Consider the following 13138-nt stretch of genomic DNA (forward strand, 5'->3'; position numbering starts at 1 on the left):
ACCCAAATAGACATATATTATTAGAGCAGCTCTAATACTTCTAGAAACTATGGAAGTCCATAACTGGCTTCCGCACCAGCTGTCAGTGAAAATCTTAGTGGAGCTATATCATGGTAAATATGAGATGGGAGACAACCTCTACCAGATATAAACAGGTAAAAACACCTGTGCGTTTCCAGTAGTATTTTACTGCAAGCAATGCAGCCATCTCAATGTAAGGATGTCTTTTTTGCAATGAAAACACAGCATTAGTGCTGTGCAGCCTGAATGGCATAAGTGAAGCCTGTGTTTCTTTCCTGAGATTTTTAAGGTCATCATTCTGTCATTGTTTGGTGGTAGATCCTAGATACCATATAGCATTCTTTCCCTCAGATCCTAGTTTCCAGGGACTGTCAAGTGGGAAGAAGGTTTAAATTAAGTCAAGTGGTTGACAACAATGCTCCTGTGATTGAGCAATTTTATAAGGGCACTCACCTGGTGCCTGACTTGCTGCATTATGGGGGGTCCCATTAGTCTGGCATAAAAGTCTTGTTTTTACAATAAAGTATGATACCTCAGATCTGCAGCACCCTCTTAAGAGCTTTCATAGACTTGAAGCTTTATTCAGGTCCTTCTGAAATCAATATATTGACTTTCAGGGGTGCTGAAATCTGCTTAATGCAGAAGCAGAGTCAATAATCTGAAGGATGGAATTCTTTTGGAGTTCCCACAGGGCCTACACCCAACTGATGTAAATAGAAATAGACTTTACTAAATGTGGTTGTTTAATTCAGAGCATGATTTAAACTTCAAAATAAAAACTAGAAGATCAGTAGGCCTTTGGGAATGGCTGGTACCTTTGGCATGATTACTCTTCACATTGCAACCAACAGATGATCTGTCTGATCATAAGCTGTACAGATGTATTTCTTCTTCCCCTCTCCTGAAAGGTGTCAGACTGATGGAAATGTTGAAAATGAGCTTGTTTTGTTTGTTTTTTGAAGAAAGCTTGAATGTATTTACAGAATTTCCCTTTCTGTGGATTAATTTCTGTACAGGAAGTGACGTGGTGATTGGAGATGTCTTAGTTCTTCTTGGTGCTTCTTTGTATGCCATTTCTAATGTGAGCGAGGAGTACATTGTGAAAAATCTGAGCAGAGTGGAGTTTCTAGGAATGGTGGGCTTGTTCGGGACTATTATCAGTGCTGTACAGCTGTAAGGATCTAATATATTTACTTTAACTCTAAGAACACACTACAGAATGATTTCTTGTCTTCTATATAATGGTAGTATTGCTTTGTAATTAAGTCAGGATTTACTCTATATTTAACCACTTCAGGAGCCTGTGAATTTGGGGGTTTTTTTGGGAATGAGCAGCATGCATTTTATTTCCTTTTACACGTACTGCCTCTAGCACAAATGCTTCTTTATAGCGCACAATTTTCTTGAAGCGCAATCCTACAAACTTTAATAAATGTAGTCTTTACTTTTCTAAATTGTTCTTTAGACTTTCATGGGAATGGTCATGGGACTAAGAACTGTTTATAGGATTGTGTTTCTTTAAAAGCTTTCCCACTGGAAACCAGGGGGAGTTAATCATTGGAAGAGGTGGTTTCCATGATTTTGTAAAATGACTAAAATTTTCTTAAGAGGAAAGGGTAGATGAAAAATAAGGCACTTCCTATATGTATTTTTAAGGCTGAATTAAAAATGAAGTTATATATAGTGCTGCAAGTAAATAAGTTGGAGTAAAAGACCGTGCACACTTGGGCCTACTGATTAATTGTATGTTCCTCATCTGTCACCATTATAGTTAATCATTTTCTCAGATGGTATGTCAAACAGCAGCTTGAATCAAAGAAGTCAAGAGCAGTTTTTTATTTTTTGCCTTCTTTCCTTGTTTTGTGAGAGAGCATAGTAACTGGTTCTTAATAAATACTTTAGAAAACACTTATACAATAAAAAACTGATTTTAGGTGCTGGTAGCTAAATATTCTGTTTTATTATACTTTGAAAACAATACAATATTTTTCACTATTCTTCTTTTTTATTATTTTTTCTTTATTTAGAGCCATTGTGGAATACAGGGACATAGCTAGAATTCAGTGGAACTGGAAGATTGGTATGTGCACATTAAAGTTGTGTGTATGCTTTAAAAAAACCTGGAAGAACTAATAATCAGTTGGATATAGAACTGTGGTATCTTCGTTTTACTTTATTTCATTTGCTGGTATAAAATAGAAAATATTTATTCTCTGTTTAAAACCTGTCCTGTGTTTTGTGTAAAGCCAGTGTAGGACTCAGTGAACGGGAATCACCACAGGTATTGGACCTCAAGATCCAAGGGCCCAAAAGGGCCATGGGGGTGAATTGCCTTAGCTTTAGAGGGACAGTCAGGAGAGATATTACAATTTGGGTTCCTTTCTAACATTTTCCTTATTCCACCAACATCACTGTTAATTTGATCATTGTATTTTTTTTTAGCTAGTACATATTATACAGGTGCTGGATTTGCCTCTGAGCAAAGAGGAGATATTAACTGGAGCTGTGTGGAGGAAAGAAGTTCAGTTTTGCTTGGACTCAAGATTCTGAAATTTGACTTCATTCTGAATTAGTGGAAGTAAAAGTTGAAAAATTTGAATAATATGGACAGTTCTAAAAGAAAATGCAAATATTTCAATTTAATTTTATCCCTAATACATAAACTTTCTAATTTGAACTTCAAAATTAAAAATCAAAATATTTTGTTCAGGTCTGTTCATTGTTATTGGAAATTTTTTCAATTGTTTTCCAAAAAGAACTTTGGTGAGATTGATCTTGTTGTGTGAACTATTATTAACTCAATGGAAATGCATATTCCAAAAGTCTCTGGTGAACTCTAAAAAATTTATGTGCTAGATTTGCATGAATGAACGAAATTATTCATTTTCCAGATCTATGATACTCCAGCCCTCCTTCCTCCTCTTTGTGATATTGGTAATGAAAGTGTTCCCCCTTCACCCTATTACTTCTTTCATTATCCAGCATTTGTCTCTGTAGAAGACTTTTGTTACTTACCTTTTTGTTTTTGCCATACATGTGAGTTGCATATAAGGGATTTTTTTGTTACTTGTAATGCATTTTTTTGAATTACTTGTGTTACGACTCTGTTTAGGAGCTTACTTCTTTTGATAAAATGTATGCAGTTTTTAATTCTCTAAAGAACATCAGGTTTTTTTGCTCACTATTCAGTGCCGTTAGTGTAACCTGTCCTCTTTTTTCACAGCATTGCTCTTCATGGCTTTTGCCCTATGTATGTTTGGGCTGTACAGCTTCATGCCAGTAGTGATTAAAGTGACCAGTGCCACTTCAGTCAACCTGGGCATCTTGACAGCTGATCTCTACAGTCTTTTCTTTGGACTCTTCCTGTTTTGCTACAAGGTAAGCAATCCTAATTTCATTCATGGTTTCAGTTAAGCTTCACTTTGAAACTATAAATAAGCTATAAATAAAGCGTAACCATCTTAACTCCTAATGGCTTACTTACCCTTGTGAATATGTGTTCATTGTATCATCCATTTATCTCTGACAGAGTGAGTTAATCAGAAAAACTTGCGTTTAATTAACTGCGTAATACTGTACCATGATGGAGGTAGTCATTTCAAATCTATTTCATGCTTCACAGAAGAAGTTGTAATCAAAGTAAGAAACAATAAATATATTAGCAAGAGCTCCTAGTCACAGACTGCTGATACTAATTCATATTTTGAACCTCTCAGCTTGTGGGTCTTCTGTTTTAGCTCAGCCAGCGGAGGAGCTCACCTTCAAACTTCCTGCAAGGGTTGGGGACAAGGGATGTCCAGGTGTGAGGCTGTGGATTGGATTGATATCTAAGGGTAAATATTTTCTGCTGCAGATGTAATCAGTTATTAGGTACATTTCTGAGAGGAGAATCTAGTACATTCAGTTATGTCTCTGCATAGAATTCGAGAAGCTGAAGCAAATAGACACATGTTTCTGCTGCGTATTCTTGAAGAAAGCATGCAGTTTCACTGCTCCTGTTTGGCTTGTTTCTTTTGTGTTTTAGCCATACATCCATGCTAAAAAAGACTCGTTTCTAACTGATCCACAGTCATTTGTGGGAACCTGGCTCACTATGCATCGTTAGTCAAATGAGTATTCAGTGGCTGGAACAGCTTACTGAGAAGCTTTGAACTTTGCTTAAGAAGCTTACCTTTACTGCTAACCAAAAACATTTCCCACCCCCCCAGCAGTATGCATGGCAAGAAGCTTTTATGTCAAATTAGTATCTGAAACTGAAGAGCCATTTATTTTGGATCTGTAGAATGAACAGTTTCCTTTTGAAGAGATTCTTACCAATTGACTTTTTGCATGAGTTTGAAGTCCAAAATTTCCACTTGCCCAGACTATTTGAGTTTCCATTAAAAAAAAAAAAAAGGACAAGTCTGAAAAAGTTTCTGCTGTAACAAGTGGTTCAGGTACAGCAGCAGTTTCTGAGTCACCTATCAATTGTATGCCTTGGAGCCAAACAGCTCAGAGCTTAATTCAAGTAGGGATTAGACATGTCTGCGTCTAACAGTAAATACAGAGAAATAAGCAGGCTATTGGTAGGGATATATACAAAACTTCCATGCTTCAGAGTGTGAGCAACCCCTAACTAGTTTGGGAGTATCCCATATATACCCACTGTAGGGTTTCTTACATTTATTTTTTTATACATCTGGTACTTTTCTGATTTAAAAAAAAATAAGAATGCTGAATTTGAGAACTCATTGGAATCAACTTATAAGAGAATTTCAGGCATGTTGGAAAATGAGAGTTAACTGAAGGTCACAGTCAGTGGCTATGCGTAAGGGGTGCACATGCAGCCCCTGAGAGTGCCGGTGCACCCCCTGATTGGCTGCGCTCGCTGCTTAGGTGATGGGCTGGGGGGGAGCAGGTGGGAGCACCAGCCAGGGAGCATTGGTGAAATTGGCCACAGTGGGGACCCCCCTCCAGTCAGCAAAATTGGCTGTGCTGGGGACCCCCCACTCCGGTCAGTGAGATCGGCCGCGGAGGGGAAACAGCAAGATCGGCTCTGAGGGATTCCTCCCCGCCCCCACCCCGGTTGCTGACTAAGGTGACACCAGTCGCCCATGGTCACAGTGGAAAGTGGTGGAAATAGTAGGATTCCTTGTTGAAAATCAGTGTAATTGATCAATTAAATCAAATTCACTCACTGAATATTAACAAAGCAAGATGGAGAGGTGTTTGAAACAGCCAGGTGTTTCATGGGAGAAAGGGGATCACAATGAATGATCAAGTGATCAAGGGATTCAGTCTGTCTGGAGACAAACAACTCTATAAGCAAAGAGCTGCCATTAATTAGTAGGAAGAGTGAAAGGGAGATAGCAAAAGTCTAGAGTGATACCGATGCTACAGCTGTAGTTATCAAGGAATGCAAGAGATAACAAGAAAACTATAGGCTGGGGATTTTTGCAGTGCTATCTTAGAGAAGACATTTAAAAGGAGCATTCTTCCTCTACTACTGCACAAAGATGCCAAAAAAGATGTTTCATATTGGAAAGATATATTGGACCAGAAAGAAACTAGTGCTGCTTTTGACTCTTCTTCAATAAGGGAAGATTTTCCCTGTCACCAAATGATAGCTTGTATTAGGCTCTTCAGAGGCTATTTCAGATTATATTAGTTTGCAGATCTGGCTTTTAGTCTTAGATATAAGGCATAGGTACTCCAAAGAACTCTGCTGATTTCTGTTAACTAGAGTGGTTCTTGGCTATGACCTCTATTCAGTGATAGTTTTGTTCATCTTTGCCATCTTGGTCCTTGGAACAAGCTCATTACGTAAGGGTTTCTGGAAGGGAGCCCTTGTTCTTGTTCTTGTCTCTGTGAGATGCTGCAAGCCTGTGGCTGCCATTGGGGTCAGAGGGATTTAGGACTGTTGGCCTTTGCAGAATCGGAACCAGAGCAAACCTTTCAAAATACATCTTCAGCTCTTGGACCATTGCTTATTATACATTCATAGATCTAGCATTGAGCTCAAGAAGACAAGTAAAATCAGATAATAAATGTGACCAAGAAAAAGCAACCCTGTCCTCCTCACACCATGGACTCCAGAGATTGATTAGGCAACATATTAGCTCCAAAGATTTTCTGCAAGTGTTTTGCTGTGTAAGGTCTTAGGAAAGAACCTATTGCAAAAATAAACACTAGGTGGAGTTACCACTTTACCCATCACATGGATTGTAACATTTAAGCTTGGTATTGAATAAAGCCTTTTTGCTTTTTTTTTTTTTTTTTTTAACATACACACTGATCAGATTTAACTAAAAATAATTCCTGCAGGAATTAAAATGGGTGTGATTTGTATGTAAACAATGGCCAAGAGGATAGAATGAAAAAAACTAAACAGGAAAAAAGCCTATAGATGCTGGCAGAAGGAGGAGCTTATTTTTTTTAATAAATATAAACCACTGTTATAGTTATGTGCTGGCCCCAGCAGTGTACAAAGCTGCCCTGTCCTGGCCCCATCGGTACAATAAGCTGTCCTGGCAAGTAGCTCAGGACTACTCGCTCTCAGGAGCTTCTGGGGCCCTGCCAATTGGTACCTGGGCACACTACCCCTTGTGCCAGCTGGACTGCTGCAGCAGCCCTGGGAGTTCCCTGCAGCAGTCTGGCAGAGGGGGCTGCTGCCACCTGCAACAGCATGTGGCCCCAAGACTGCATGCCTGCCAGACCCAGGTGGGGACTGCACAGCCAGTAGAGGGATCTGGTCTTCTGGGCCAGCTGCCAGTGGGCTGTGGCTACAGAGTTGGCCTTTGTGTGGCACTACTGCCATATGTTCTCCTGCCCAGCCATCTGGGCAGCTATTGCCTGGAAGATGTTCCCAGTGTGGTGGCCTGCTTTAAACTGTCAAAGCATGTCCCCCTGGCCCCAATTGGCCAGGAGGTCAGTCACCTCCAGCTGGGTCCAAGTTGCCAGCTTTGAGCAGGCTCCTGTGCCTGGGTCCTGGCACTGGCCTCCCTAGCAGGGATTCTGGTTTTCCCTGTTGGAAAACTAAAAAATCTCTGATCAAAAAATCCCAAAGTCACTCTATAAAATACCCCAAAATCTATGTTCCTCCACAATTAAAAGGAAAGATCATTCTGTGTGTGTGTGTGTGTGTGTGTGTGTGTGTGTGTATGTATATATGTGTGTGTGCGTGTGTGTGTATGTATGTGTATATATATATATATATATATAGAGAGAGAGAGAGAGAGAGATCAGTTGGGTAATGTTTTATTGATGTATCTGCAGTATTAAATTTGGAAGCCTACCAGTGTCTCTTTCATTATAATAACATGAATTCTAAATACCTATATGTTTTGCTGTTTGCCTTTGGTTTTCTTACCATAGAGCAGTTAGAGCTCCCCCAACCCCTTCACTAACCAGGATGTGGGGACAGCTGCCCCTGCAGCAACATCTCCTACCAGCAGGTGTCATCCTGTCTGGCAGCTGGGCGTGCAGGGTGTGTACTGGGGGGATGTGGGGTTTGTAGAAGTAGGGTGGGAAGAGGGGTGGAGCTATGTGGGGGCCATGGGTAGGTGTGGGTGGATCGTGGGGGGACCATGGAGGGGGGGCTGCTCAGGAGGGGTGAGTCCCCTGCCCACCACAGGGTGTAGCCTCCACACAGCTCACAGACTGCCCCTCCCAAAGGGCTACAGCCCCTCCCACAGGGGCCACAGCCCTCCACAAGGGCTACAGCCCCCACACCAGGTCCTACATGGCCCCCGCTGGGGCTACCAGCCCCCCTGCAAGGCCCACATGCCCCATCCCCATTTGCTTCCCCATCCCCTTAGATTGCTGCCTTGCTTGGCCCCATCCCCTGCTGGCTTCTGCAGCACCCCCAATGGCTGCCTCACCCTGCCTAATCGCCCGCTTGCACCCTCAGATCCCCGATGGCTGCCCCACCCTGCCCCAGCTTCCCGGCAAAAAACAATTTTAAAAGCCCCACACTCACCAGTAGTAGCAGCTGCTGTTGGGGTCACTGAGGCCTCCTGGCAGAGCCCACCCGCACAGCATGTGGCAGCAGGGACTGGCCCTGGCTGTCTGGTACCTGCACTGCCACTGCCCCATTGCATGGGTGTGGCCCCGGTCAGTACGGCACTGTGCAGCTCCGCACGTTGTTGGGCAGCTGGGGTGGCTGCAGCTGTCACCTGGGGCCTGGCACTGATCAGCCTGAGTGGCCCCTGCTGCCTGACACCTGGCCGGGCGAGGCAGCAATCAGAGGGGCTTGGTGGGGCAGGCAGGGAATGGGGCTGGGCAGGACAGAGATGGGGGGCAGGCGGGGGATGGGACCAGATGAGGCCATGATCGGGGGGGCGCTCAGGCAGTGGGTGGGGAATGGGGCTGGCAGGGGTTCCCCCATGGTCCCTTCCCACCCTCACCCCCTTATCAGCATGGAGCCCAGGTCTAGTTACCTGCAGCTGGCATGCTGCCTGCCTTGCACGGGCATGCAGCATGCTTCAGCACTGGGACAAGGGCCAGCCATAGAGGTTGGCTACCAGAGTGTCTCTGTGGAGGACCAAGCGTCTGGTTGCCTCAGGTTGCCTGCTTTTTTGTTCAGGGTATTTTTTGACCCCTGGATATCCAGGGGTCTAATTTTCCCCCCACACTGCAAAGTTGCAGCATGGAAAACATTTTTTTTGTTCCCACATGTGCCTCTTGCAACATCTCAAAGGGGTTTGAGACGCTGCAAGAGGCATGTGTGCGCTCATCTGGATGCACCCAATGACTTGAAGGAATACGTGTCACTAAAGCTTTTTTCCCCAGATACTGTGTATGGAGTACTAATTAAGATGGTGATGATACTTTGCCTCAGGTGCTGAGCCTCAGCATACTAGTATTCTAAGTGATATATGGTGAATGTTTGGCGAAAGTGGACTCTAACTGTTCCTTCACAAAGAACCAAAGGAGGAAAAACAAAGCCATATATAAGAAAGCTCAATTTATTTCTTTAACTGTGAGAAACATAAGATGGGGTAGATCTACAGAACTACCAGTGCAAAAGGCATCACAGTGCTTTACCATGTGTCTTATCACTGACATCTTCTCTTTCATCCTGCCATTTTCCCCACCCTAAAGTCAAATCACAGCAGGAGCTGCGTATTCAGGAAACCTACAGTCAGCAGGGGATGTGCGAGGCAGTAGGAAAGATCATTGTACTCAGTATCTTTGTTCAAAGCCCAGTAGAAATTGTTCTCCACTGCAGCCCCTTGGTTGGTGGTAATACTCCAGCATGGGCTGATGTAGTAGCTGACATAATCTGTCTGTCTAATTGTGTGCTTTTCTCATGTCTCAATAGCTCTACACTTAGGCCACATTTTCCAAATGTGACTCATGATTTTGAGTGCCTTGTCACTGGTCAACTCGGTACTGTGAGTGTATCAATTTGGTTGCAGGCTGACTGGGCACTGCAAATGTATCAGCCACTGGGCTGTTTGGTTCGGGATCGAGGAGGTGGAGTTGGGAGTGAAGCAAAGACAAGTTTTACTTATAACAGTAAAGTTAAATTTTACTTATAGCAGCAAAATAGCAATAAAAATATGTTTTGCAGCAAAATATGGTTTACACATATAACAGTTAACAAAGAGGTTAATCCAATAAACAGATAATACAACAATAAGAGTTAAGAGTTTGCAGTGATAATAACAACAGACAGACAAATTGACAAAGAGTTCCCACTTGTTTGGCAACTTACTGATAGTCCCTCAGTGCCAGGTACATGCCAAGTTGATCCAGCAAAGTCAGGTGTCGGAGGGAGCACCGGGGAAGGTCCCCTTAGTTGGGATCTGGTCCTTGTTCACACTGGGAGTCTGGAGTCCGGGCTTGGAACAGCAGTGACCATTCTGTTCTGTCCTTCCTACTGGTCATCTGACATGCGTGTTCCTTTATATCTTGCCCTATGCTAATCTGTTGGCTTTAGAGCCACTCACAATCTTACCCTACAGCTGTTACCCTATGGGGTTAAAAGGTGTTAAAAATTATCAGAAAAGATTACTGCTTAAACTTGGGTTTACCCAATAAGCATATCACACCACATCACTTTGGGGTCTGAGATTAGCATTTTCTCCACCTAAATTCAACCCACTGGGTTAAATCCTTTTCGAATTTTTTGAAATGTGTTAATTATACCTTGTGGTCAGGTTTGTCATTTTTACTAACCTTTAAGCAAGAACCGTTAGGTCACCTAAATTTTGCAGTTTTGTTTTCTAGTTCCACTTCTTGGGGCCTATGTCAGTCTTATGATTGGTACAGACAGTTAATTTTAACATTACAGTTATACTTATGACAGACAGGGTATATTTGCGGGAAACAATCTTGCAAGCTTTGCCTTAGCTAATATTAACTATTATGCCATTGCTAGATGCTCTCAAGAGGTAAATCTTTTTTGTTATAATTTGCTATGACCCTTTTGGCACTGGCCATCACAGTGCCTCCAGTTTTGGCTCCTCCCAAAAGGCTTGACAACTAGGTCCCTGAAAGGTATCAGATTGAATGCTCCCAAAATATTTGTCACTTTTTGAAGTCTTGTCACAGATCATAAGAGAAAATGATCCTTTGGGGTACACAGCAAGGAATGCAAAGCTTCTTTAGTTTCCTTGGAAAATACCAGTCATAAAACAATAAACCTGGATAACAGTCCTGCATGCATTGAGGTCCATGTCAGCAGGATTATCTTTTTCTATTGACAGCAGCCTCAGGACCCAAAGGAATATTACATCTCTTATGTTAAATGGTGATATACTTTTGAATAGGCATGTTTAGATTTCAGGTGTCAAGCTGCTCCAGCATTATGGTGTCGGGAAGAAAATATATAAGGGTTCTTGGGGAGGGGGAAGGGTTGAAATAATCCTTCACTTGTTAAAATTTTAAGTGTGGTGGATAATGGTGAACTCAGTCCTGTTTCCTTGATGCAGCCTTGTAATTCTACTTCTCATTTTACAGTAAAGATCACTTTCAGTGCACTTGCACAGATATATATCCAGCAGGAAGTGATTCAGGACCATTTATTTCAATAGGATTTCTGATATGGAGTGTACAACTGGGCTTTGGCCACTAATGTCATTTCCATATACCTTCCAGTGGTTAAAATGTTGCACAACCACCTAATTAATCCAATATTTTGCACCATTTCAACATCAGCGACAAAATTGTCCCTGGCATTGGGGAGAAGGTGTAGTAAATCCATGAAAAAATTTGTTCATGCTACATTAAAATGTTAAAACTGTTGGTAGAAGTTTGTCAGCCTTCACTTGTCAAACCATTTATTCTTGTGCATTGCCACCTATTGAACCATGTTCTCCTTCACTGCATGCCTTCCCCTACATGCCAGTGCAGAGGAGAGAAAGGAAGAAAAGAATGTTAAAGCAATCGAGTCTGACAATGAACTGAGCTCCTGAATTTTGATTTTGGGGGCCTGAGGATGAACCCAATCTGAATGTTTAGATTAAAATAAAGTATAATTGGTTGTGTTTTTATGCTAGACATGTGCACCTAATTTTCTTCCCCACTGACTCAGTTTTCAGGTCTCTATATCCTTTCCTTCATCGTTATCATGGTGGGCTTTGTTCTGTATTGTTCTACTTCAACTTGGACTGCAGAAACCGTCTCTACCAGCTTGCCCCAACCAGCCAGTACTGGGCTAGATAACCTTGGTCTAAAACTGGAGGAAGATGACCACGAACTCCCTGCCACAAGCATCCAGGTCACACAAGAAGAAAATGGGATGGCTAATTCCAGTTAGAAAATAAGCAGTTTCAAGCAGAAGCCTCTCTACTGCCGGAATTTTCCCTCAGATATCAATATGGAGAACTGCCTGGTTGCCAAGAGTGTGTATTTGTTTTAATACTCTGAATGGACGTTAAGATATTTAAAAAACAGATGTTCAATCAGAAAAGCAATATTGATTTAAACAGAAAAACATTTTAAGTGGAAGCCTCTGGGAAGTGATAGAACTATGTATTCAGGAAGTTTGATTAATTTAACAGCAAATGTTTGGGGAAAAAATGAAGCCAAAGCAAACTCTTAGGTCACTTGCTAGAGTAGATATACATTATTTTTCCTCAAGGGCGCTGAGTGTCTGCTTGTTCCATTCAAATGAGTATTGGTTGTCCTCAAAATCTTTGAAAGAGACCCTTAGCACTTTCTGGGGTCTAGCAGTGCATGCAATAGTACCTACCAGTTGATGGAGGACCTCATCCCTCTCTTGGAGCCATTGGGCAATAGCACTAACCCCCAGAAAAACAGAAGGTGCATCTAACAGTGTAGTGGATGACATTTCTTCCTCTCCATACTAACCCTTTCTCTGGAGCAACTGGGACTGGCCAGAAAATAAGACGCCTGTTTCGAAAAAAATAAGGTTTCACTATTTTGTTTTCATTCCACTTCAGAATGAAAATGAGACTTTTCCTCATTTTTCATAGGCTGTCACATAGAGGAAGAGTGAAGCGCCCTGCAACACAGCTTCCAAAATCCCCAGTAGGCCATTTATTAGCTCAGTTGGAATGTCAGAGATATCTTCAGTGCTCCACTGTACCTGGATCTGGGCAAATTGGGGTAAACGCCCTATTGAGGAACAGCACGGACCTGGAACCTCGAGCCTCTCTCAAAAAAATCCATTCTAGACCCAAGGAAAACCTTCCCAACTAAGTTGTTACTGAAATAGATATATTTATGCAAAAAGCTTTGCTCCTGACTAAACTGACAGCAAACATGTAGTTGGGAAATACCCAACCAGCTCTTGTAACAACAGCTTTAGTTAATTGTTAATTACTTTTGCTAGACTAATTTGTACCTTTCCTACATATGTGCCATTTTTAAAAATTACTAATCAATGATTAAAAGTGATGTGCCACTCTATGAAACTGAAGCTTTGACATGGTTTATCTACTCCAGGGGCAGACCTTTAGCTGGTGCACATGTGATTGGCTCGGTTTAAGAGAGGGAAGTGGTATGATTTGCAATAGCTGAAGAGCTGGCTCTGAAGTTGCTTTTCCTATTGGAATTTCACCTATTTTAAAGATCATGTTTTTTTATAATTTTACTGACCAGACTTACTTTTAACCTCCAAGTTTTGCCTTAAATTTATCCAATAAGTAGCTGATTATCAAAAGAAAAA

The 13138-nt window shown here is 41.9% G+C and overlaps 1 protein-coding gene across 3 annotated transcripts in view; it reads left to right on the plus strand.

The window, feature by feature from the left end:
• Window positions 1–12884, plus strand: part of SLC35F2 (solute carrier family 35 member F2) — a 33934-nt gene extending 21050 nt beyond the window's left edge. For 2 of the 3 annotated variants that reach the window (XM_090029761.1, XM_090029773.1), the window contains 4 exons: window positions 1038–1194; window positions 2049–2101; window positions 3245–3399; window positions 11540–12884. In XM_090029761.1, coding sequence (XP_089885887.1) covers window positions 1038–1194; window positions 2049–2101; window positions 3245–3399; window positions 11540–11764 — 590 coding nt within the window. In that variant the 3' untranslated portion in view covers window positions 11765–12884. Of the gene's footprint in view, window positions 1–1037; window positions 1195–2048; window positions 2102–3244; window positions 3400–3758; window positions 4361–11539 lie in introns of those variants that run through there. The other variant, XM_090029782.1, reaches the window with a different exon arrangement.
• The last annotated feature ends 254 nt before the right edge of the window (window positions 12885–13138 follow it).

This window comes from Crocodylus siamensis, chromosome 1, assembly GCF_052110815.1.
Source record: "Crocodylus siamensis isolate JL-2025a chromosome 1, ASM5211081v1, whole genome shotgun sequence".
Classification (NCBI taxonomy): Eukaryota; Metazoa; Chordata; order Crocodylia; family Crocodylidae; genus Crocodylus; species Crocodylus siamensis.